Genomic DNA, 26,457 nt, shown 5'->3' with positions numbered 1-26,457 from the left:
TGCCGTCCCAAAAGAGGATTCTTTTAAAAAAACGGTATCAGCCATTGTTAATTTGAGATGATTCTCAAGCAATCTGTTAATGTTGTGGATTTCATTTCAACCATCTCCTCTCCACCCCACCCACCCACATGATAAGCGTTAAACCAAAAACAACCTGTCAAACCCCTATCTGCTTTCTATTGTTGACAGGAGATATTTCTGTTTAATTTAATTGCAATCTTAAAAAAAAAAACCTTGCACAGTTCCAACCCTGGAGCGCTAAACCAAATTCAAAGCCCGAGTGGTTTGCAGAAGGTGGTGGCATCATAAATTTCAACAGAGAAAACTTCACGGCCAGCTGCCATCTCTGCAGTAGTTTACCATTACAGTCAAGTGCACAAAACATGCTACCTGAAGGGCATAGTTCTTCGAGATTCTTTCAACCATGTAAGGAACTGTAGTCTGGAAGATTTCTTTAAAAGTCAGAGGATTCATCATAGTGAAGACCCCAGCAAAATGTTCAAGGACCTCCTTCTCTTCTTTCATCCTGACCGTCTGACAGTTCGCAACTCGAATGTATGTCTGCCCGTTTCCAGCTATCTGAACCTTTGGCAACAAAGACGTTTCACGTGACTCAATACTTCCCCTCTTTTGTATCAGTTTTCTAACTCTTCCAAAAACATCCAAATTAACGGAAATACTGTCTTAATGTAGAAAAATACATAAGAGGGAAAAGGAACAAGACACACTGGGGAGATCCAGAAGCAACCTCACAGACACACACCTAGCAAAGCCCTCAGACCGAGGGGAAAAGAAGAAAAAGGAATGCAGAGCAGAGAAGGGGGCTAATGGGAAACTCAGCCCTGCTGTGGGGGGGACAGGCAACCAGCTTCTCCCGTCCAATGATTCCCCTGAGCCATGCAGAGGCCTCCTCAATAATAGCCTGCCAGTAGTGGTTAAGAGCGGCAGGGCTCTAATCTGGAGAGCCAGGTTTGATTCCTCACTCCTCCACTTGAAGCCAGCTGGGTGACCTTGGGTCAGTCACAGCTCTCTGGAGCTCTCTCAGCCCCGCCCCACCTCACAGGATAGTAGTAACACACTTTGTAAACCGCTCTGAGTGGGCGTTAGGTTGTCCTGACGGGCGGTATATAAATTACCATGGGTTTCATGGTGTGCCTACTCAAGAGCAAGACAAGGGATGCAGGAAGGCCGCCTGGAAACAGCACAGAGCGAATAAGGGCAAGGGAGAATGAGCTCTGGGGCTCACGGTGGTTAAAGGGGGCAGGGGGGGGCGGTATTAATTCAGGCATTGAACAAACTTTATTTGTGAGGAGTTTAAACTCTGTGTAATTGCTGGGCTCGCCTGCTCTCCTCATGAAGCACAAGAAGCTTGAAGGCGGGGAGGCTTCAACCTACTCTAATTTAACTCACTCCAATGGGGTCACGATGTCCAAATGCAGGTACCTTGAGTGGAGACTGAATTGTGCCACAGGTAAGAACCCCAGTTATTAAGAAACAAACCTGCATCCATTCAGGCTCCCGTAAACAGATGTTGTGACAAATGAGTTACATATTCAATTCTGGCTCATCATGTGAAGGGGAGACCACACACACACACCCCAAATTAATCAAGTTTGCATGTCTGAACAAAGCCAGGGGGAATAAGATTCTGTGAGAAGAGACAGGGGCCACGGAAACCCTCCCCTCCTAATGAGGCTAAAGGGACCCCCAAACACACACATGCACAAACACACACGCACAATCATACAGACACCAGAACACCAGTCAAATTCCATACCTGATAAATATCCAAAGCCTGCATTGCATATTTGACCAGTTTTATATAAATCTGCGTCTCTTTTGGTTGAAGCTGCTTATTAGGAATGAACTGTGCTTCTGAAAAAGACAGGGAAGGGGAACCGACAGCAAAATTACTTTTTACTGCAGTATGCGTATTTATGCTCTCCGTACAATTAAAAAGCATGCAATTAAACCTTGCGCAATATTACCGCCAGGTGCTTTGCAAGACGTTATGCCCCAGGTGATTGTTTTGACGCCGCAGACTAAGGTCTTTACCAAGCTCCGGCAATCGGTGACTTGGAAAGTCTGTTTATCCTCCTTTTCTTTCTCCCCCTGCTTCTCGAACACGGGTCCTGCAGCAGAGGCCACAGGTGTGGTGGGGGCAGGGGACGGGACAGGGACTGGAGCTGCGCTGCCACCAGCCGGAACCCCCGGCAGAGCTCCCTCCACTGCCCCCAGTTCAGACTGTGGCTTGCACTTCTTAAAAATGACAGAGAGCTGATAGCGTGCGATGGTGTGGAATTTGAGAACAAAAACCTGAAGGAGGAAAGGAAGGAAGCTGTAGCTAAAAAAAAAGCCAAACCCCAAAATAACAATCAAGACATGCAATGAAATTATACTGCCCTCCCACTCTGCACCATGCTGAGACTTAATATTATTTTATTGTTTGACTGAGGTTCACTATAAGCACTATACTGTTAAAGAGAGTTGTTTTTTTGTTTTATACCCTGCTTTTCTGCCCTCACAAGGGCCACCAAGGCGGTTAACAAAACATACACAATAAAATCACATTTTAAAACCATTAAAACAAATCAACCTCACCCCCCCACTTCATTAAAACAATTAAAACCACAGGTAAAATACATACAAAACCATAAAAACAACCATTAAAACACTGGCCAGGAAGGAGGGACCACGGAGCTGAATATTCAAAATGGCAGCCCTCCGTCTTAAAGCACCAATACCTCCAGCATCCTCATGAGGATGTCTCTGCCGTTGCCATTTTCCTGCTCGCTTTTGGACCGGATGCAGTCCACCAGGTTCAGCAGAAGTTTGCACGACATGGTCTGGATACTGCTGGGCAAGGACTCGTCATCAATATTCTTGGCAAACAGCTGGACGGCGAGGGAGAGATCGTTGAGTGGTAAGTGCTGGCGGACGTGATGCACCAGATCTGCCAATGTGCTATAGGCAAGGGGTCTAGGAACCCACACAGAAGGGAAAAAATAAAAGAGCGTTAATAGCACCCATTAGAGTACTTCTGGTTTGTTTCGAGGAGTAGCAGTTTCTGAATATCAGTCTCAAATCAACAGCAATGTCCAATGCAAAGACACAGGGAAGGGTGAGACCGAAAACAGCACAATCCACATTGCACAACCATCAGAACTGTGTCCGCAACTTACCTTTATTGCACATGGATCGACAGTACCTCCCAAGAAGAACTGCCAGTGCAGGCTTCTGCAGAGGCGCTGAAACAATCTTGAATCTGGACCTAATTCTCAAACGGAACGGAATGCTATCCCCAAAGGAGCAGCCTGACTAGCCGAAACTGCCTTTTGTATGATGGAACTTGAAAGGAACATCTGCTTCAAACACCAGGTGACCACCGCCTCGCAAGTACAAATGGCTCCTAGCACACTTCTGGATGCTGGCACTTCATAATGGGAAAGACCATTAACTGCAGTTTCAAGGTGTGAGTGGCCACGGGTTCCCCCACAAGTCATCCATGGGGAAAGAGACTTTGCTTTGTTTACTGGATGTCATATTCTGTCAATTAGATCTGCCTTACACTGTGTAATCTGCCTTGAGTTTCAGTGAGAAAGGCAGACTGCATATATAACATAAATAAGCAAACAACAGGAAATGGTCCTTTCCCAAACGGAAGTGCTCTCTTAAGCAGGATCACACACACGCTGACTTCAATGGAAGGGCCTGACTCTGCTTAGAAGTAACCAGGAGAAGATCAATTCCACGTGATGGCAGTATAAAAGCTCTTGGGAGTGTTTTACTGGGACTCAAGAGTAGCCCTACTGGCTCAGATCAAACGCCCCTCATCTCCAGCACTTTGTTTCCATAGTGGCTAACCAGATGCCTCCAAGAAACCCACAGGCAGAGCAGATGTGCAATACCCTCTCCCACCCACCTTTTCCCCCAAGTAAAGCAACATTTTTTTCCCCCAGAACTGATACACAGTGTAAGGACCCGCCTTATTCTGTATCAGACCAGAACTCTCCGCACTGACCTGCAGGAATTTTTAAGCTAAGATCTTTCCCAATTACTAGAGATCCTTTTAACAGGAGATTCCAGGGATCCATTTACAAACTTCAGGCACTCTTTCACTATTCAAACATTCCTTTTTTAGGAAGCTCATAGCGGTGGTTTCGTTCTGAACATATATAACAGCCCTGTCCATATGTCACAGTGAACACACATCCATTCTTCCTGTATATGCGTATGTGGGGAGGGGCCATGGCTCAGCGGCAGAGTCTGCTTTGCGAACAGAAGGCCCCAGGTTCAATCCCCAGCCTCTCCAGCTAAAAGGATCACGTGGCAGGCAATGTGAAAGACCTCAGCCTGAGACCCTGGAGAGCCGCTTCCAGTCTGAACAGACGGTATTGACCTTGATAGACGGAGGATCTGATTCAGTATAAGGATGCTTTATATGTTCCATCTGTTTATAAGGAGCCAATGTGCATTCGTTTAACAAATAAAACCAGGGAACAGTACCTGAATAAATAGGAAGTTTCCATCATGTGTTCATCTGTATATGTGTTGACTGTATCATGAGAACTATGCACACAAAGAACAGTCTGTACACAGACGGTACATGTGTTCACTGTAACTAGTGAACAGGAATAAGCTCTTTTTGCCTTCTCCTTCTTCAGCCAATGTATTAACCAACCAGTAAAGGGAGTGAAGTAAAGGCCTAATGAATGATTCTAATGCGTCCATTAAATGTCCCCAGGCACCTACACTGTCTCACTTCGGCAAGGAGCTCAGCCCAACATGTTTCACTACGCACCTCAGGGTTTCCCGCGCAGTGTATCCCAAGCCTATGAGTATGGATTCATCAAACAATTTGTCCATGCATGGAATAAATTCTGGAATTTAAAGAGAACTTTGTCATAATGGAAGGCAGCAAAACAGAAATGATTAAGCAGAGTGCTGTAGAACTAATACAGTCCAAAATGCATGCGTTATATAACTACTAAGCTACCTCTATTGTCCAATCTACTGGATGGCATGTGACTTCTCGCTCTGCCTCTGCTGTAAGTTGTTATTAAAAGCAAAGTATGTGAGCAGTTTTTGAACAAATCAGCAGCCGCTATCAACAGAGAGCCGGTGTGGTGTATCTGACCAGGAACTAGGTGACCCTGGTTCGAAACCCACTCAGCCATGGAAGCTTCTTGGGTGATTTTGGGCAAGGTACTCTTGCCCGAAATGATGGGGGAAATGATGTGGCCAGAAGCTCTGAGTCCCTGTCTTGGAGAAAAGCAGGGTCAAAAGATCTGTTCTAAATGAACAAATAGCCATTGGGCAAATATTGATTTCTTTTCAAGTGATTTCTATTAAAGTCTAGTGAAGTGACGTGGGATTGGGGGCCCTCCCTCCCCTAACCGGGTTAAGCAGGAGGACCCCACCTCCTCCAAAGAGGCGATTTAAAAAGTGCTGCTGTGCAGTAGAAAACTCATGCCAAAACAAAAAAAAATGAACGAGTGCAGGGATGCTCGTGCAAGAATGTTAACGCACTGCCATCCCACCCATCCCATAAGCAGTGTGATACGGGGGTTGTCCCATTTTATGCACAATGCAACCCTGCGAGGTAGGGCAGGCGGAATTCCTGAAGGACACATTTTTCATTACTGAGAATATAACACCAAAACGTAACGAGATGGACATGCTTCCTCTCCCCCAATCCCAAACAGTGTCATCCTAAAGAGAGTTACACCCTTCTGAGCCCTCTGAAGTCAACAGGCTGAGAAGGGGCGTAACTCTGTTGAAGTCTGAGCTGTGGGCCCCTCTGCCTTCCGTGTCAACAGGGAGAATCGTTTAATTAACAGGGAGAGAATCAGCATGACTCCAGGTTCCAAAAGGGACCACTAAATGTTTCAAGGAACTGAATGAAGTTTAACTGGACCTTTACAAATATCAAGAAGGAAGGAGGGGCGCACGGAAGCACTGGGGGAGGAACTGTTTGGAAATTCTCCACCTCTCAACATTTCCTCCTTTGGGCTTTTATAAACTCTAAGAAGCTAGATCAAGGCTGATTACACGCAAACTTTTCTTTTCCTTTAACGGACTTTTAACATTCTGTCCTTTCTGAGGAACGTGTCTAGTCCTTACCATACTAGTTTGGACACCCTCCCTCTCTTTCCCCAGTTACTTTCAATCCCATTTTAGTATTGAAGCATAGCATATATGTCACTGCTATCTCGGTTAAAAGAGCTGAATCACACTGAATAAACCTGTCATGCACCAGGTTTAAAAAACAAAATCTATTTGGCTTCAGGCAGCTCGATGCCAATAAAGCAATTAAAAAGCTAACTGCCTACTCACTGAGGCTAATTCCTTGTACTGGGAGAGAGCTGAGTTTCACTGAATCTGCTCCAACAAGCACCGTTCCAGCAGTCTATTGTGAGGAGCCAATTCACGACAGGAGCTGAAAAGCACGCTCTCATTTCCATAACCAAGTATTCTGCTCTTAACAGAACACAGGGCGTACAGATTTGAGAATTATGTTCTCTCAGTTTCTGAGGAAAAATAACCCCCAGCAGCTTCATGTATTTGCTCTACAGTTTTATTTACAAACGCAAACACACAGGGGAGAGACACCCTTTTCTACTACTACGCTGAAAACAAGGGAATACATTTCAGGCTTGGGATTACAAGGTGGCAAACGCTAAACTATCTCTCATCATTTGTTTATAACAGTGCCATGGCCAACATTTCTCCCAACAATGCGCCTTCTACTTAAAAAAAAAGAAAATAAAGTGTAAACATTACATACGGCTCCTCAAGTCTGTGGTAAGAATGTGCTTGGCGGCAATGAGAAGCTCTTTCCTCAGATGAGCCGTTTCAGCTGGACAGTTTGAAAGCAACTGTAACATTCCCTTCACCATCTGCTGAGAATACTTTGCCACCAGCTCCTGGCAAGGACAAAAATAAACCCCCATTATATCTACAGGATATCTAATTTCAAAGTCCTGCAAAGGTGATGAACTGATAGCAGCCTGATCCACCCAAAGGTAAGTTACCAAACCTGCCATCTCTCACTGCACAAACCCATCTGAAGAAGTGAGCTGTGACCACAAAAGCTCCTACCCTACCACAAATTTTGTTAGTCTTATAGCTGCTACTGGACACTTGCTCTTTTCTACTGCTACAGACAAAGCTACCCATCTTGATCTATCTGCACAAACCCAGACAGCACAAGCTACACACCTCACTGATACCTCCCTGTTGCTCCATCGTCCTCAAGGGTGGCTACAACAGCTGAAGACCATTCACTGGTGCTTTTTTTTTTGTAATAGCCCTAAATCCCAAACACTCTGTGTCACACAGTGGCCAAAACCCAGGTGTCCTCAGGAGGTGTGCCAGTGGGGAAGGAACACTAGAAGCCCTTCCACTGATTGCCCCCCCAAACACCAAAAATACAGAGCATCACTGCCCTAGACAGAGAGTTCCATCTATACCTTATGGCTAATAGCCACTGATGGACCTCTGCTCCATATGTTTATCCAATCCCCTCTTGAAGCTGTCTATGCTTGAAGCTGCCACCACCTCCTGAGGCAGTGAATTCCATGTGTTAATCACCCTTTGGGTGAAGAAGTACTTCCTTTTATCCATTCTAACCCGACTGCTCAGCAATTTCACTGAGTGCCCACAATTTCTTGTATTGTGAGAAAGGGAGAAAAATACTTCTTTCTCTACCTTCTCTATCCCATGCATAATCTTGTAAACCTCAATCATGTCACCCCTCAGTCGTCATTTCTCCAAGCTAAAGAGCCCCAAGCGCTTTAACCTTTCTTCATAGGGGAAGTTCCATCCCTTTAATCATTCTAGTTGCCCTTTTCTGCCCTTTTTCCAGTGCTGTAATATCTTTTTTTGAGGTGTGGTGACCAGAATTGTACACAGTATTCCAAATGAGGCCGTACCATTGATTTATACAGGTCTTGGGGGGAGTGGAAAGGGAGAGCAGTACAGTTCTTCACACTAGTTTAGTTGCAAATCAAGCTACTAATCTTAATAAAATTGATATTCCTTGGTGCGCTTTCAAAACCTGGAGGCAACACAAAGGGGAAGGGGGGAATCAAGCTGGGGAATGGTGGCAGCCCTTCTCCCAGTCAAAGCCTCAAAAGAGAGGAGCTGACGTTCTTCTTGTGGGCACCAGAACTGGCTCCACTTAAAGGTAAAATTATCTACACCAGCTCTAAAGACGCAAGCAAAAAGAAATGTCAAGGCAGAAAACATAAATGTCAAGCACATGGGCCGGAGGAGCTCAACAGAGCATCCATTTCTGAGAAGCTGGGTGGCTCCCTAATTGTGGCCTTTGAAGGCTGTCCTGTGCAGTGCCACACTTAGAGGGATCGTACGTGGTATAAAGGACCAGAGTATTGTTCATTGTCAGAACATTGTCTCTTTAGAATAAAAAAGATTGTGAAGAGGGGGGGGGGGTTAAGCCTCAAGAAACATCAAAACCTCCAGAAAGAACATGGGATACTTGCCCTGTTTTGAGAATTGTGCTCAGAAGAATGGTGCATATTAAAGAACCACATGTGGCTCCTGAGTCACTGAGTGATCATCGTCGATGCAGGGAGAGAGAGAGAAAAAACGGGGGAAGGGGAGGCTCAACAACTTCCCTCTATTCCACCTCCTCAATATACCACAAGTTCCCAGAGGGACCCCAGTTGCGTCGTCCATAATTCAGAGAACACATCGATGTTGACTTTCAAAAATTCTTCCTCATTCTGACATTTGGGCCAGAGGCGCAAGAACATCCCACTGAATCACAGTTGACAGAACTCCCACCACCACAGCTCACCTGATAAATCCTTATGATGTAAGCCAAGAATGATAACGTTTTAATTTGTGCGGCAATGAAGTCGGCGTACAGCTCCTTGTTGTAAAGTTTGTGCTGCCTGGAAACAGAACAACACAGCATGGTTTTAAAATCTCTCGTTTTAAAGAAATTAACTCACGAGTGCTGCCCCTTCAGCTGCGTCATGAAACACGAGGTTTACTTTATTCACAGAAAGGCCCTCCCATTGGGAGAGAAGAAAAATGGATTATGAGACATGGCTGATTTTGCACACGGGCCAAGCGGAGTAAACAAGTGGATGGAAGAGTCTCAAGCGACAAGCCCTGAATTTAAGCGTGATGTCAAAGGGGCGAAGAACTTCTCCGTGTGACTTTCCACATGCACCCCACAGCATCTTGTTTAAACCAGGCCACTATTCATGCAAAGCAGGTATACTTGCGAAATGAACAGCCACAGGAGCTTTGCATACTGAGCAGCCCGATTTAAACAAAATGTTAGTGATGCGCACGGTGCACGTTTTCTTGTGCTTCACTAGGATCGTGTTTAAACCAGGCTGTAAGGAACAACGCTGGCAGGAAAATCTGGGAAGGGCCAGCAGCTGCAGTACGGGAAAGGCAGCCACGGGGCCAACTGAGTTCTCCGTTAGAAAAAAAAATGAACCTAGTCAAGAAGATGCTCTACTCTCGTTGAACAGGCTTTGGAAATAATCATTTGCCTACAGTGAGAATGCAGGGCCCTCTCAGGCAACGAATGATGCCTCTGACCTACAGCTAGTTCCCAGCAAGAATCTAGCTCTCAAAACATCCTTGTTGAGCTACTGCAACTCCGCTTAGGCTCAAAGCATTCAGTTTTATTCCACAATCAGCATTCATTCATCTCCAATAAATCATTAACAGTACCGCCCCCCTCCAAAGGTACAAACAGTAAAGGTAAAAGGGGAAATAAGATCACTGCAGAAGCAATACAATAAACAGAAAGCCAACCAAAACAGATTTCGAGAGGGGATCCAGAAAGCAAATGCAAAGGATGGGGGAATCAATCAAAGGCCAGACAAAATAAAAACCGTATCCCTCCTAACCCAGATTGTTTTGTGGGACTGGCAGCTTGCATGGATTCGAACTGCTGCTCTGAAATCCCTATGAACAGGCATTCCATGTTTAATTATTCAATAAAAGCAACACACACACACATACAATTCAACAATAAATCAGCCTCTGGAATGCCAAGTTTTTCTAAGTGGTGCTTTGTAACCGCCTCAAGCAGGTCTCTGGAGAGGCAGAGTACAAGGTTTGTAAATAAATAGATTACCAAAAACACACAGCAAAGCAGAGTGCAATTCTAAAAAGAGTTACTCCAGTCTGAGTCCACTGAAATCGACAAGTATAGAATGGAGTGACTCTGCCTAGGATTGAACTAATAGTCTTCTGGTATCTTAAGCAAACTTACTGTGGAATATTGGTTCAGATCCCCCCTCTGCCATGGAAGCTGGCTGGGAGACTACGGGCCAGTCTCACACACACTCAGCCTAACCTACCTCATAGGGTTGTTGTGAGGATAAAATGGACCAGGGAGGACTTTGGGTCTCCATTTAGGAGAAAAGTCAAATAAATAAAACGTAAGCCTTAATGTACTTGCTTTATCAGAATTATAGACTGTTTACATCACAATAAATCGGTTGGCCTTTAAGGTGTCATTCTGACTGCAAAAGACTACTCAAGGTTACTCCCTCCAGAATTTCTCACTAGGAGGTGGTGGCCAGTACTGAGCATAAATTAATGTCATTCATGAGAAGTATCTGTAATAAATCTATTTTAAAGACATGCACGCGTACAGAGAAAAATAATAAATCAGGGCTTTCCCAGAGATATTTTGTTCCATAACCTTACCTTGCTTGCGTGGACACCTGAATGATAATAGTGTTCATAATCAAAGGCACAAATTCAGCCACCACGTTATGAATGTTCAATTTGTAAAGCTAGAAGATGCACACAAAAAAAAAGAATGCCAATATAAATGACCCAAGTAATTCATTCTTGTTCTAAGCAACGGGAGACTTTGAGGGTTTTAAAAAGTTACCTTCCCCACCACTGAATATCCTGAGAAATCACCGGGTGTTCAGCTGGGGAAGACAGAGGAATTCCAAGGATGCATCCCTGGGAGTAAGTCCCACTGAATAACATGAGACTTACTTCTACGTAGACATGTTTAGGCTGGCTCCCAGTTTCCCATACTTACCTGATACATAAGGACAACAATGATTGGCAGCTCAGCCAACACTTTCAAGGAGAGAGAGCCTCTGGGAATTATAGAATGCTGTGAAAAAATAAAAGAATGATGATTCAGTTCCATGAATATTATGTAGAGAACGTTTCCCCCCAACGCATTTTAGAAAGCTCAGAGCTCCTCAAAACTCCCAATGGTCTTCTCTCTCAAATATACACCCATTTGTACTCAGACAAAACTCCCACCCTGACCAGCAAGAAGGGGAAAAAAGCTCCATTTTATGAGCCAAATATTTAATATATGTACCGTTCTTGTTTCACCGTCATCCCGTTCTGGATTTACTTTCACTACAATGGTTGTGATCATGCCGACCATTTCAGGGGTTGGAACAGTGTTCTCTGGCACTACCTGCGGATTCTCAAAGTATCGATTCTGCAGCAAGAAACAGGTGAGATTAAGTATTAATGACGCTTCTTACAGCGCCATCCTATACGGAGTTACATCACTTGGAATTCCTTAATGTCAATGGGGCTTAGAAGGATTCTGCTTTGGATGGAGCATCCATCATCCAAAGCATTTTCTCGGATTAAAAAACGTGTCCTAGAAATTGACCATAGCAGCTTAATTTCGAGAACCCGCCGTTTGTTCACCCTTCTGCAAAACCACTGTGGGTATAATATTCAGTCTTGCCAACGAGAAAGCTCTGCAGTATCGTGGGATAGGGGTGTATTGATTTTGGGAAAGAAAGACCAAAAAATAAGGGTGAACAAACGGCGGGTTCTCGAAATCAAGCTGCTATGGTCGATTTCTAGGACTCGGTTTTTAATCAGAGAAAATGCTCGGACAGAATTTGCCCTCGTTGCTTTAATAGGATTGATACATTCTTTCATGCCCTGTTTGAATGTAGTTTCTTCGAAAATATAAGGGATTATATTGGGATTATTATATTAAGACCTTAATTAAAGGTAAAGGTGCAAACACTGAGTCATTACTGACCCATGGGGGGGACATCACATCACAACATTTTCTTGGCAGACTTTTTGTTATGGGGTAGTTTGCTATTGCCTTCCCCAGTCATCTACACTTTACCCCCAGGAAACTGGGTGCTCATTTTACCGACCTCGGAAGGATGGAAGGCTGAGTCAACCTTGAGCTGGCTCCTGAGCCCAGCTTCCGCCAGGATCAAACTCAGGTCGTGAGCAGAGCTTGGGCTGCAGTACTGCAGCTTACCACTCTGCGCCACGGGGTTCTTGAAACTAACCATCCTCTTATACTCCAGAAACCTTGCCTCATTTGCTTAGTAAGGATCCTAAATTTACCTTAGCAATTGCAAAATATATCTCAGTCCTTTTAGCCCTTGCATCCAAAAAAGATAAGGAATAAGTATTTTCCACTGCTCAAGATTTATTAATCAATGAGCTTCTAAGGGAATAAAAGGAAGGGAGCCATCCATCTCACCAGCATCCACAAACTTTTTAACTTTTTTCAGTTGTGTATTTATAAATGCAACTCAGTTACAACAATTTATATTTTGCTTCTCCATCCCAAAAGGGCCACAGCATGAAGAACAGAAAACCATATAAACTACTGCAGAATGGCAATGAAGCAAAATTAGCAGCCTTGAACAAATGACGAGAGAGAGAGGAAGAGGGCGATGAGCAACTGGCAGACCAAGTGCAAATCTGGCCCTTTGAGAGATTCCAACAGGCTGGCTTGTTGCTAACCCAGAAGGGAGGAATTGGGGGAAGCAGATGCTATGGCAACAGGACTTTGACAGAAGGCCAACAGGGAAAGCTTGGGAGGGTTTGTGAACCTTCCATTACCACGGCTTCCCCAAAGCAGCCTTCAATTAAAGCTAGTTATGGTTGGGAGAAACGTGATAATTCGGAGAACACCGGAGTGTTTCCTGCCACTCCGCTCAACACAGTTTGAAACCTTCCTCCAGCTTCAACAGCTGTTTCTCCAGTGGAAGAGTTACTTCCATCAGAGGAAGGCTTCAAACTTCGTTGAGAAAGCCACTGTAATGCTGGAATAAAAAAAGGCCAATAAAATCCCTGCTTCATTCCACTGTATAGGAAGGGGATAATTATCAAACAGTTGTGGGAACAGGCACCGTGGTCAACCCAGCTATTCCTCCAAGAAGTCCCAGGTGTACGAAGTTCTCTTCTCCCCTCTCCCTCCATTTTATCCTCACAACAATCCTGTGAAAAAGGTTAGGCGGAGAGAAAGCTCCAAATTCACTCAGCGAATGTTATGGCAGAGTAAGTCTCTGGTTTCTCTGCTCCTATATTATAACCACTCTGCCCTATGGCTCTAGACAACAGACAGTTGAGGACTATTTTTAAAGATCTGTTTCCAAGACAGCTGCAGTTTTAAAAGAAAAGAGTTGCCCTTTAAAGATCTCATACAGACATACTGCTTCTTAACTTAGTCATAGGCCAGAATCAAGGAAGTCCGATGCAAAACACAATTAACACAGCAGGTCTTCTTTCCCTGCCCCGCCTTTCCCCAAAAGAGCACTCTTGAGGATGCAAAGGGCCATGTGGAGAGGTTTTCAGCGCAGCATCAGGGATCTGGCGAACAAAACTCCCAATACGGACTGCTCACATGTGGGGAAGGGACGGATTATGATTGTTGAATCTACTCTGACATTTCCAAGGAAAGGGAAACAGAAACATTGGTTGTTTTTACATGTCTTACCGGCCACGAAAAATTGCAGAAAAATTCTCAGAACATCCTCCTGGCGCGATTTCCCATCATGACTCCAGTTTGTGGCACGATTCGCACCAGGAAGACGCCATTGTTCCGGGAGTTTTGTGTGATTTTGTGCGGTAAGACATGTGAAAATGGCCATTATATAACAACCAGGGGTCATTTCGTAGAAAAAGAGCTGGAGGAACTCATTTGCATAATTCATTAGAATAACTCATTAGCATATCCCACGCCCCTTGCCATCCCCGGAAGTGGTTCATTAGTACAACTGATTTGCATATGCCACACCCCCTGACATCACCTATCCTGGGTATTTTGGACCCAATCCTGGCCATTCAGGGCCAAAATTGGGCCCAAAATGGCAAAAAGGGGCTGAAAATGGCTGAAAGGGGACCCAAAATGGTCAGGATCGGGCCGCTGCTGAGTGGGAGAGTGATCCCCCATCTGTCAGAGGCCCAATCCAGGCCGTTTCGGCCCCAGTCCAGGCTGAAACGAGCCCAAAATGGCCGAGAGTCGGGTAGGCGGGGCCACCTGACATGTGACCTCTTTGGGGAACTGCATTCCTGCATGTTCCCCCTCGAAATGAGCCCTGACAACAACCCAACTAGCTAGATGGCACTCAGCTTCTATCAACATACAATTTTAATGGGAAAGCACTGAACGAGGGGCAGGTTTCCCTGTGCCTTTCAGACACACAGGAGACAAAAGAGCCAACAAACCTTTCGATAGAGAAAAGAGAAATGCCATCCCGCTAGGGCTATTTGTTGGCCGGATTGAGGCCCACAAGCCCATAGGCAGTTAAACAGAACAGCACTTTAAAAACCAAAGGGAGACTTACCACTACTTTTGGAAGTTCCTTGTAAATCTGTTTCACAAAATCCAAGAAATGATGAATCTGGGGAACAGGGGAAGAAAACATTGGTTTAAAGGTGGGAAGCTATCCCACCTGAAGATCTTTTCATGAGCAATGCCACAGGAATGGAGGAAAGTCCACTGGCCAACATCTAAAGTGCACCGCTAAGCAACCTCAAGGGCTTGGTGTCCCCGGTGGATCTTTTGACTTAAAAGAGCAAACTCCCGTGTTGTATCATGACCTCCATTTCCAAATAGGGTTTGGCAATGGGAGAGGGATGCTGTTCAAGAATCTCAAGGCCAGCTTGGGGCACGGCCCTACATTAACTTCATCAGAAAACATACAACACTGATAACACGCAAAAAGAGCAGTGAAGTAATACTATTTATTTGTTTGTTTAAAAGAGTTAAATCCTGCCGTCTCCTGCGATTCACAGTGGCTAACAGGAGGCAAGGAGGCAAGACATAAATATTAATGAGATGCATGGATTAAAAAGCACACAGACTTAAAAATCACACTGACTTTTTTAAAAACACAGAATTAAAAGGAAAGTATGCATCGTGATATGTACAGATCTAAACACATGATAGTTCAACATTTCAGAATTAAAAACTAGACAAAAGGTGGGGCTGAAAAGATACGGTGTAGTATAATATTTTCATCTCATCCAGGTTTTATGCCTAAAATATTTACCTCCTGGGTGATCGGTGGCCGGAACTGTTTGTGCAGTTCTATAATTATCCGTAGACAAATCAGTACATTTTCCTCGTTTTCAGTCTAGATCAAGGGTGGGAAAGAGATTTATTAGATCAGAACTGAATTCCTAACCACCTACAACAATTGTGGAAATAAAATTATTTCATGCTCCTAAAAAGAAAAGCGTATACTGCAGTACTGCAGTGTCTTAAAATACCGTACCTCTAGAAACCTGAACATCACAGATAAGATATTTTTGGTGTGCGGACGAAGGTGTTCATTTGTTGGTATTCTATGGATTATTTCCAGAACTAATTTTCTCAGTTGCTAAAGAGAGAAAAAAAATGTTTTGAAACTACGTAATTATAGGTACAGGTAAAAAAGTGCAAGATTGTAATCATTCCCTACTGAGATCCATTAAGAAATGCTCAGTCAAAATGTCAATACATGCAACAATTAGTAGTCTTTCCAATTTTCAAACAGTTGGGAGCAACATGTCTTCAAAACCATGTAGTATTTTTCACTTCTTGCTTTTGACATTTATATTTCTTCAGTCAAAGAAAAGGTAACAATTAATAGATGTTAACATACAAATAAATATACAAACAGTATTCAAAACACAGCCTGCAGAATTATCCATGGAATGTATTTCAAAGCACACTTCTTGAAACTAATTTTTCCACACTATTTTTTAACTACACATCCGAGCACAACTAGAAGAGCTGGGTGGAACAAATCTCCATCGAGTTGTAATACTTCAGCTTTGCTGTTAAAACTCAACAAGCATATTTTACCCACACTGGCACTTGGCAGAAGTTAAGGCCTTTTCTAAAAGCTCGTTCTGATATAAACATCAACCTAGAGTTTAGGAAGAGGGCAATGAGATCACAATTCGTTCCCCTCGCACTCCACTTCCCAGCATTATTCGCTATCACCCCTCAACCCGGATCAAACTGATATTGTGGATAGCCCTGAATTTGGGGGAACAACTATTTCCATACATTACAGATCAGGTAAAGAGACACAACAGAAACTGGCACACAAAAGGGGCAGGAGCTTGTGATCTCCTCCAACTAATTCTGGAACACTATTTTTTTTTAACATGTGTATGCTGGGTCTAAGTGAATTGGGGTATCTGGAGGTATTTTGAATGTGTCTTCATAATCCTGTAGACATTGGTATTTTGACAATTAATACTCTGTGATTGTCTCTCACCCCCACCTCACTGTAGGGCAAGGTGGAAATTTAAACAAATAAAAAGCAGGCTTGATTCAGCAGCTCTCAATGGCTAACAGGGCTTCCCTAAGATCTTCTGATCTTTGGGTCCTCCACCCCTCCCCTTCTTCTTTTGTTACTGAGGGACCGTCTCTCCCCATATATTCTTCGGAGGACCCTACGATCAGGAGAAAAACAATTGTTATCGGTCCCTGGCCCCAAGGAGGCCCGCCTCGCCTCGACTAGAGCCAGGGCTTTCTCAGTCCTGGCTCCTCCCTGGGGGAACGCTCTGTCTACTGAGACCAGGTCCCGGCAGGATTTACTATCTTTCCGCCAGGACTGTAAGACAGAGTTGTTCTGCCAGGCTCATGGCTGAGGTAGGACCTCCGCTGGCCGGAGGATTCAACATCTACCCCCCTCCCTGTGAAAGCTGCCCATCACTGTTTGTTTTTCAGCTGCTGTTACTGTGCTGCTGTATCTAGTTGTACTGCTGTATTGTTTGTTAGTAGTTGTATTGCTGCCGCCAGGCAAAGACTGCTGCTATTTTTATATGACGTTTTAATATGGAATGTTAATGATTTTAAGGTTGTTATCCGCCCTAAGCCCGCTTGCAGGGAGAGTGGAATACAAGTATGATATAAATAAATACAATAAATAAAATAAATTGAGAATACATCCAAGAACACCCTTATCACAGGTTGGACATCTCAGGGCCCTGGTATTAGAAGCCACCAGCAGCCAGAAGGTGTGGCTTAGAACAGAGCACTAATGGCATCTGGGAAGCTGCCCTACCATCATTCTCTAGCCGCTGCCACAGTATCTGACACTGCAGTCCTACAAGGAGTTACACCGCTGTAAGCCTGCTGACTGACAATGGCTTAGAAAAGTATAACTCTGCTAAAGATTGCACTGTTAATGTTCTGCCAGGCCACAATATTGCAGTATTTGATAGCATTTCTTCCACTGTGTTTAAAAAAAAAAGAACTATTCATTTCAGCAACTAGTTTTAATTGAAAAATATGACAGATTTAAATTCTAGGCTGTTTGGGGGTACCAATGTTCGTTCGTTCTTTCTTTCTTTATACATCACCTTTCTCCCCAATGGAGACCCAAAAGGGCTGACAACATTCTCCCCAACTCCATTTTATCCCTACAATAACCCTGTGAGGTAGGTTAGGCTGAGAGTGTGAGACTGGCCCACGGTCGTCTAGTAAGCTTCCATGGCAGAGTGGGGATCCTAATCTGGGTCTCCCAGATCCTAGTCCAACATTTTAATCGCTACACTACGCTGCCTCTCTAGCATGGCTGAAAAGCAGAGTATGAACACATCCGCCAAGCAAGTCAGTAAGACTCCAATTCTGCAGTGCCCCATATGCTCTTCTCTTTACTATAACTCCATACTGCTACACTACTTTAAGCACTGTAACAGACATGAACGTGCATATGCTCTTTACCAAGGTTTAACCATGTACCTGTGCTGGTTTTTCCTGCAGAAACTGAACTTCTCCATCTTGAAGAAAAGTAAGAAACCGAGGGATGATGTGTTCCAGGAAAGTGGAATACTGAGGGGATGACGTCACATTCTAGCAAGGAAGGGGGGAAAAGAAAAGGCTTTTAAGTAAACAAATACCCTCCTCCAAAAGAAACGTAGCCTCTTAACTAGTCTCCTGTTCAAGGCCTTCAAGAGAGCTTACAAAAGTGGGAAAACATGAGATCAAGCCATGTTAAAATGAAATTAAACAAGCAATAGCGCTTTATAAGAAGACAAAGAGTGCATCCTCCTAAGCAGAGTTACCCTTCTCAGAGATACTCAGCTTAGGGCTGCACTCAAACAGTAAAATCCTAACAAGAGTTACTCCAGTCTAAACCCATTGATTTCAATGGGCTTAGACTGGGGTAACTCTTTTTAGGACTGCACTCTAACTCAACCAACCAAATGCAGAGAACAAAAACTAAAACGTCTCAAACCTGTCTCCTAAAGTTGGATCAAGACTACACTGGCAATTTCAACTGGTAAGTGATAACCCATTCCCAGGGCAGTTCTCCTCCCATGCCATTCTGCAGGGTCTCCTGATTCCCAGGAGCAGAGTTTTGTGGAGAGTAAGGTGTGCTCCACTGGAAGAAAGGGGGGGGGGGGTTCTGTGTTGCTGTGTTTAGATCCAACCCTGTGCTTTTCGCATGTGAACTGTGAAGAAGTGAATTGTAATCATTGTGCCTTGTCTTTGCCACCTCAGAAAACGTTGAGCGCTACAAGCAGCAGCAGCTTTACACATCTGGAAAAAAAGCTTACAATACTGCCACTTCAAAGGATGCGTGGAGCTAACCTCCATTTACCTGTTTCAAGCATACACGAGAAAAGGAGACGCCAGCACAGCTAGCTCCACTCAGCACTAGAGGAGTGTGATCCAGCTTTACAGCCGGGTTTATGCACCAGCACACGTAAGAGAATCCTGGATCAGATCCAAGGAACCGAATGCCGCTGAGCCAGATTACTTGGCTTGCAGACAGCTAGAAGCAGAGGCAGGATGGAGAGCTGGTGGGCAAGAGAGCAGCACAAAGCTGGCCGGGCAGGGAAGGACAGCAGGCAGAGCGGATTCCCATCCCGTCCCTCTACCCTTGCCCGAGGCCCAAAAGATCCCTTCAAGCCACTGCCAGGCACCTTTTAACCTTTACAGCTCCAGGGACCTTCACCCTCCCTTGCTTCTGTTTGGGAGGATTCTCTGTTTTGACATAGGTTCCCTTGCTGTTGGGCTTTGTTGGTTCAGCTTGCACTGGGAGTGGGACTTGCATTGGGACTGGCTTTTGGCCAGGGGCTTGCCTTTGCTTAAGGTTCCTTTTGCCTGGAAACTATTGGAAACGTTTCACCCTAGGAAACAATGGAGAGTGGCTGGCAGAAATTTGTTCAGGAGCGCATAGAGCTGGCCCTTGAGGTCCAATCTTCCTGAAACTCAGAGAATCTTTAGTGGACAGGAAGGAGTGGGTTCCCTGCAAATTTGGTGGCATTTATTTGAAAAATGACCCCCCCCCCCATAGTTTTTCTCATTATTCCTCGTAGTGAACAATGGCCAGATACATTTGGGATTCTCTAGCAGGATTAGAGAATCAGACCTGGATCTACGTCACCGGGATTTATTTATTTTTTGGGTGCACACCTCTACTCAACTCTACAGCTCATAAAAACTCAAGAGGCACAATCAAAGACACTAGGAAACGTATTATTTACCACCAGTGGGCCAGTTTTGAACGCCACTGGTGTTTGTAGGGACATTGAGACACAGCAAAGATGCAGGCTGTCCATGTTGAAGGTCCCAGGTTCAGTTCTTGGCATATCCAGTTAAAAGGCTGAGACAGGGGTCTGATTCCGTACATGGCATCTTCATGCATGAGACTAGATACAAGCCAACTTCTGCATGCACTAAAAGGGAAGCACAGCCCCAAGTGCACTTTTTGAGCTCAGTCTTCAACCAGAATGAATGGTGAATGCCATATGATTCAGGAGACACCTTCCCAGCACATGGCATCAGTTGTGGCACACACATGATACAGCCTTATATTGAGTCAGACCCTTGGTCCATCAGGGCAAGCATTGTCTGCTCTGGCAGCAATTCTATGGGGGCCTGGTCAAGATCCTTCATGTCACCTGATTCCTTTTAACTGGAGAGGCCAGGGATTGAGCCTGGGACCTTCCGTACACCAAGCGGATGGTCTGCCACGGAGCCACAGCCCTTCTGGGAATCACTCCACAAGGGCAACAATATTTAGATGAGAGAAACAGTTGCTACCTCAAAGTTTTCACTGACTTCTTGCATCATCTTCAACTTTGTTTCATCCGCTACAGAAGGAAAACAAAAAAAAAACCAGTAAAAACATTCAGCAAATGTTGAAGTAAAATATGATTTGACCCAAACACAAAGAAGCAATCAGATCTTATCAGTTTGGCTCTCATGACCCAAGACTGCAAGAGTCCATTAATCACAACTTTCAGTCACACAAGCCAGGATTCTCAATTGCATCTTCATTCTTTCATCATCATCATCATCATCTCTCTCTCACTCACACACAAGCACACACACAAACACAGAGATTCTTTTTGTAGGGTTCGAGAAAGCAGCACTCATCATTTTGCTTCTTTGTAAAAGCAGGGCTCGGGTCAATCTCAGAGCACAATGCTGAAATCGTACCACTCCCATGCATACTGCAGGATGAAAATCCAGTGTCAACGTGGGGGAAATCCACCCACCTGCCCACCCTCGTGTCCCTTGTAGGTCTTAATCAAAGTTCAGCATTGCATTTGCACCTATGCTAACTATGGTTAGCAATGACCAGGTTCCTTCCTATCCAGGGCTCACAAACTCTGGTTTCTGATCGTGGCTCATGAAAACTCTGATTAGCAACAACCATGCTTTGATATAAGTGTAGATGACAAACATGTAGGAGGAGAAGAGTCACAGGGAAGCACACATCCTAACGCTGGCTCCCGATTTGCAAGTCACAGTTTATACAGCATTATTTATCGCTTTACTTGATTTAAAGCAGCTGACACTGTTCTCCTTTCCACTTTTATCCTCACAACAGCCCTGTGAGGTAGGTTAGACTGAGAGGGTTTGACTGGCCCAATGTCTCCCAGCAAGCTTCCGTGGCAGATTGGGGGTTTAAACCTGTTACGTCTGTAAAAGGGCAAAGCTAATAACTGAACCAGCAAACCAACCCCAGATCTTGAGATAATACCCAAAACAAACTTACGTGTATTAACATCTGTTAGAGCTGCCACAAACTGTAGATATTTTTTCATTAACGTGGTTTGGTCAACCACTGTGGGTCCTTGTGTTGAAACAAACGCCATTGCTCTTCGGAATCTGGCTGTCACTCCCAATGACTGGATGGAACGTCACAAATACAGGCCCCCCTGCTGGGAAAAAAACCAGGATGACTTTAACAATATGATATAAGCCTAGCACATACGGTGGGAGCCCAAGACCAGATTAGATCCACACCTCCTGCCCTGACTGTCCTTCACACATGCACTGAGAAATATACACAAACAGCCCTGAACTTCACAATTTGTGCACTTCGGTCTTATGGTGTGCAGATCGTGAGATGCAGGCTTACACACAAAGGCCCTTTTGAGGAAGCGTTCTGTAGCAGTTAGATTATCAGATTAGGATTTTGGGCACCCAGGTTCAAATCCTCACCCAGTCACAGAAACCTGCTGGGTGACATGAGGTCTCTCTCGGCCAGACCTACCACACAAAGTTGTGAGGATAAAATAGAGGAGGAGAAAACAACATTGTACATTAGTTTGGGTCCTTAATGGGGAGAAAAGCAGGGTATAAATATCTGAATAAAAATAAATTTTGCAAACATGGTGGGAGGAATCAGAAGAACCAAGATCAAAAAGAGTCCAGTAGCACCTTTAAGACTAACCAATTTTATTGTAGCATAAGCTTTCGAGAATCACGTTCTCTTCGTCAGATGCATAGTACAGAAACTGGTCAAATATAGAAGAGGAGGGAGGAGAAGGGGAGGAGAGAGAAGAGGCAATTAGGGGGGGAGGGGGAGGGTGCAACCAAAACATTCCTTTGCTAGTATATGTAAACATCTCCTTTTGGTGTGTGGATTAGTTGGCTTCAAAGGAGTTTGCCCTGTTAGTTTGTAGCAGCCAAACAGCTAGACCATCCAATTCCAATGCAGTATGAGCCTTCGATAACCACAGCTCTCCCTGCCAGATGCATCTGTGGTTATCGAAGGCTCATACTGCATTGGAATTGGATGGTCTAGCTGTTTGGCTGCTACAAACTAACAGGGCAAACTCCTTTGAAGCCAACTAATCCACACACCAAAAGGAGATGTTTACATATACTAGCAAAGGAATGTTTTGGTTGCACCCTCCCCCTCCCCCCCTAATTGCCTCTTCTCTCTCCTCCCCTTCTCCTCCCTCCTCTTCTATATTTGACCAGTCTCTGAACCATGCATCTGACGAAGAGAACTTGATTCTCGAAAGCTTATGCTACAATAAAATTGGTTAGTCTTAAAGGTGCTACTGGACTCTTTTTGATTTTGCTACCACAGACTAACACGGCTAACTCCTCTGCATCTATGAAGAAGAACCAAGGAGGGTGAAACGATCCTGGCCACCCTCAATGCTAAGTAAGCAGGCTTGTACTCTGCGGAGATGGTTCCAGAAGGAAGAGAAAGTCTGCACTGGATCTTTGGCCCAAAGCCCAATGGAAATGCTAAATTCCTCACCTAGAACCCAATTAGATGTTATGCCTCTGGATTATCCCTTGGGAAACCTTAAGGACAGAGGATTGCTTCACAGGGAGAATTCTGAAAAAAATTAAACCATTGGAGATGCCCCCTAGAGAAGGGGGGGGAGAATAACAACAAGGGTTTGATCTATTATTATTTAATTAAACTCCCTGATCTGGATGGCCCAGGCTAGCTCAATCTCACCAGATCTCAGAAGCTAAGCAAAGTTGGCCCTGGTTAATATTTGGATGGAAGACCACCAAGGAAGTCCAGGGTTTGCTACACCGAAGCAGATAGTGGCAAACCCCCTTTGGTTGTCTGTTGCCCTGGAAACCCAACTAGTGTCACCATAAATCAGCTATGACTTGACAACACATGCCCTGACCTGGATACTCCAGGCAAGCCCCATCTCATCAGATCTCAGAAGCTAAGCAGGGTCAGCCTTGGTTAATAACTGGATAAGAAGACCCTAAAGGAAGACCAGGGTTGCAGAGACAGGCAATGGCAAACCACTTGTTAGTGATTTGCATTTAAAGCCTCAGCAGGGGTCGCCATAAGTCAGCTATGACCTAAACGCACTTTCCAGCACACATTCAGAAACTGCTGTAAAACAGAACTGGCCAGAGAGGCATTTATAAAGGGAAAGGGGCAGTGCATTGCATAACATGTTTTTACTGCACTCTTTTCTAAATTCTGTAATGGGGGAGCTGCACAGCTTACAGCATGTCCTGTTTCATGCAACTTTTTAAAAAAGTACATCGTTTTGAAATGTTGTAGTCTGCCTTGAGTCCAGTGGAGAAAGGCGGGCTATAAAATAAAGCAAATGCATGACGATGGGTTTACTGCAGATTGGCCATCATTGCCTTCGAGTACATGGTGTTATCCGCCTTGGGCCTCAGCAGAAAAGGAGGGCTACAAATAATTACTGATAAATAAATAAATGCAACCTCCCCCAATGGGTCAGTAATGACTCAGTGCTTGCACAGTGCTTGCACCTTTACATTTTTTAAAATAAATAATCAAATCCTTCTTTTCTCACCAGCCTTCCTCCCCCTGCAGCCACCCCTTAGCTGAACCCCCCTCCCCACAGCAAGGCAATGACGCAGAAGGCCCCGCCCCTATCCCCCTTCATGTCAAGGCGCCCCTTCAAGCTATGCCACGGTCCAGCCCCGCCCCCTCATTAGCATTGGCCCCGCCCCCAGTTCCTCTCATTTGAATAGGCCCACCCCTTTCATTTTCCTATTAGCAGCGCAGCAGAGGAGGGATACGAGTCAAGCCACGCCCTCTCTTCCTCCCCCCTCCGCCACCCCCAACCCAATCCCGGTCTTCGAATCGCCCCCACACCTGTTTAGGCCGCTCCGGTTCCTTCATTCCCTCCTTTGTCGCTTCCCGAGCCCTGCGGCAGCAACTACGGCGCATGGGCACATCTCTCCTGCCCGCCTCCCTCCTCAGGCCGGGCCGCGGCGGAAGCACGTGACGTCACTTCCGCACCCCTTTTCCTGCCCCCTCTCGAATAAAGAGTGGATTCTCGCCACACTTCCGGTTCTGGTTCGCCTCTCAGCTCTGGCAACGCCACAGCACGTCCCGCTGCAAAAAATCGCAGGAGTAGAGCCGACCTGGAAAGGGGTTTCCGGTTCCCTTCCGGAAGTTCGGGCTCTGTGCCAGTCTAGGCTTCTTCCTCTGTGCGCTAGTAGTCCCAGGCGGCCGCCGTCTGTCTGTCAATCATCCTGCCCGCCTTTGCTCTGGAGCCTTTCCGAGGAGCGTTGCAGTCGGTGGGGAGGGAGATGCAAGGCAGCCCCGGGATTGTGGCAGTAGTGCGAGACGAGGGTTGAATGTGAACACACACCCCTTAACGTTTAAATAAAGAATTTATTTTTAAAAATTTAGCCAAAGAAGGCAGTGCCATCGCTCCCAAGCCTGGGCCGTGCACCAGAACTGCCACGTTTCGACCACGACTTAACGATGGATTTGCAGCGCGGCAACCCTGGCTGCTAGAGATCTAGAGGTTGTATTTACAAATTCTCCTTGGAAAACCGCTGCATTAGATGTTCTTCCCTTTGGGGAAACGCCGCCCCGCATCCCTGCGTGCTGGTTTACTCGAGAGTAGGTCCCATTGAGTTCCTTAGGGCTGGCTCTGAAGTAAACGGGCAGAGGATCGTTTGTAGCCTTCGCTTCCAAAGAAAGCAGGACGAGGAAGGGAAGCGGCCGGGTTAATTCCTTACTAGTAGCTCCATCCCGCTCCCCAAGCTCGAGGGAATAACCTCCCTGCCTTCTCTTACACAAGACTGGGCACGCACTCCAACAATAACCCGCGGCAAGTCCAGTCAAAGAATCGTTCCTGGGCATGCTTACTCGGGAGGAAGTCAGTCCTAATGAATTCAAGGCGAGTTGGGGGCGGGGGATCCCCATTCCTGCCTTTCCTCATTTTTTTATTATTTATTTCATTAGACTTTTAGTCCGCTCTGGAGCGCAACCTAAGGATAAAACCAGGGGTTTTTTTCTGGGAAAAGAGGTGGTGGAACTCAGGACTGCACAATGACGTTACTTCGGGTCAGCTGGAACAAGGGGAAAGTTTTTTAAAGTTTAAATCGCCCTTGGGAAAATGGTCACATGGCCAGTGGCCCCACCCCCTGATCTCCAGACAGAGGGAGATTGCCCTCTGCACCAAAGGGCAATCTCAACTCCCGTCTGGAGATCGGGGTGGGGCCACCAGCCATGTGACCATTTTCAAGAGGTGCTGGAACTCTGTTCCACTGCGTTCCAGCTGAAAAAAAGCCCTGGATAAAACAATGGTAGCAGTTACATTATATTAAAACATCATAATGCCGCGCGCACCGTGCCTCCCAGTTATCCAGATATCAGGGCCCATGGGGCAGGTTGGCCATCCCCCTGATGACAGCCTAAATCAGGAGGGGACATGTCCCGTCCCCCCCTAGCAGGAGGCGCTCCTGCTCAGCCCTCATAAGCCTGGTGGAGCATCTCTGTCTTACAAGCCTGCCTTGGCTCCAGGTCCCGCTAGGTTCGAGTCTCCAAAGATAGAATTCCACCAGGTGAGTGCCAGAGCTTTAACATCCAGGTAAATTAAACTTTTGGAACCCTCAAGTTTGTTCACTATAGCTGGTTCCAATCACAAGATGCTATGGTATTGCTGGTTTTATGGGAGGGAGATGCCAATTTTCTGAGTTAACAGTTTATTTACACTCGGTTTATTGGTGTCCCATAGGGTTGCCAGGTCCAGGTTAGGAAATTCCTGCACATTTTGGGGGCGGAGCCTGAAGAGGGTGGGGTTTGGGAGGGAAAGGGGTTCAGTGGGGTATAATTCCATAGAGTTCACCCTTCAAAGCAGCCATTTTCTCCAGGGGAACTGATCTCTGTTGCCTGGAGAACAGTTGTAATTCCAGGAGATCTCCAGCTACCACCTGGAGGCTGGCAAGCCTAGAGTCCCTGCCCTTAAATTAGCATGCTTGGAGCGCTTTGCAGCCACAGGACTGTTTATTACAATATTTAGGGGATGATCCTTATTTTAATATTCTAATACTTGAGTGCTATTTTTGACAGTAAAACAAATTAGCAAAAGCCATTAAACTCTCAGGTCCAAGTATACAGGCCACCCAACCCTATATTTTTTCAGAAGTCACAAGTCAGCATGGCACGAGGGCGCAGTTTACATAAATCCCACTACATGCTGAAT

The 26,457-nt window shown here is 45.4% G+C and overlaps 1 protein-coding gene across 1 annotated transcript in view; it reads right to left on the bottom strand.

The window, feature by feature from the left end:
• TRRAP (transformation/transcription domain associated protein) overlaps nt 1-24,160 on the bottom strand; it is a 138,656-nt gene extending 114,496 nt beyond the window's left edge. Inside the window, exons 1-17 of the mRNA XM_054993020.1 lie at nt 24,111-24,160; nt 21,261-21,423; nt 20,300-20,349; nt 17,990-18,100; nt 15,525-15,629; nt 15,300-15,383; nt 14,592-14,648; nt 11,348-11,473; nt 11,054-11,131; nt 10,705-10,793; nt 8,822-8,918; nt 6,788-6,926; nt 4,802-4,880; nt 2,745-2,979; nt 1,989-2,316; nt 1,778-1,875; nt 391-585 (exon numbers count right to left, since the gene is read on the bottom strand). Coding sequence (XP_054848995.1) covers nt 391-585; nt 1,778-1,875; nt 1,989-2,316; nt 2,745-2,979; nt 4,802-4,880; nt 6,788-6,926; nt 8,822-8,918; nt 10,705-10,793; nt 11,054-11,131; nt 11,348-11,473; nt 14,592-14,648; nt 15,300-15,383; nt 15,525-15,629; nt 17,990-18,100; nt 20,300-20,349; nt 21,261-21,360 — 1,971 coding nt within the window. The 5' untranslated portion in view covers nt 21,361-21,423; nt 24,111-24,160. The remainder of the gene's footprint in view (nt 1-390; nt 586-1,777; nt 1,876-1,988; nt 2,317-2,744; nt 2,980-4,801; nt 4,881-6,787; nt 6,927-8,821; nt 8,919-10,704; nt 10,794-11,053; nt 11,132-11,347; nt 11,474-14,591; nt 14,649-15,299; nt 15,384-15,524; nt 15,630-17,989; nt 18,101-20,299; nt 20,350-21,260; nt 21,424-24,110) is intronic.
• Between the last annotated feature and the right edge of the window lie 2,297 nt (nt 24,161-26,457).

The sequence above is a fragment of the Eublepharis macularius genome, chromosome 12 (assembly GCF_028583425.1).
Source record: "Eublepharis macularius isolate TG4126 chromosome 12, MPM_Emac_v1.0, whole genome shotgun sequence".
NCBI lineage: Eukaryota > Metazoa > Chordata > Lepidosauria > Squamata > Eublepharidae > Eublepharis > Eublepharis macularius.
Note: the sequence above shows the minus strand (reverse complement) of the source record. Positions and strands in the feature narration are given on the sequence as shown.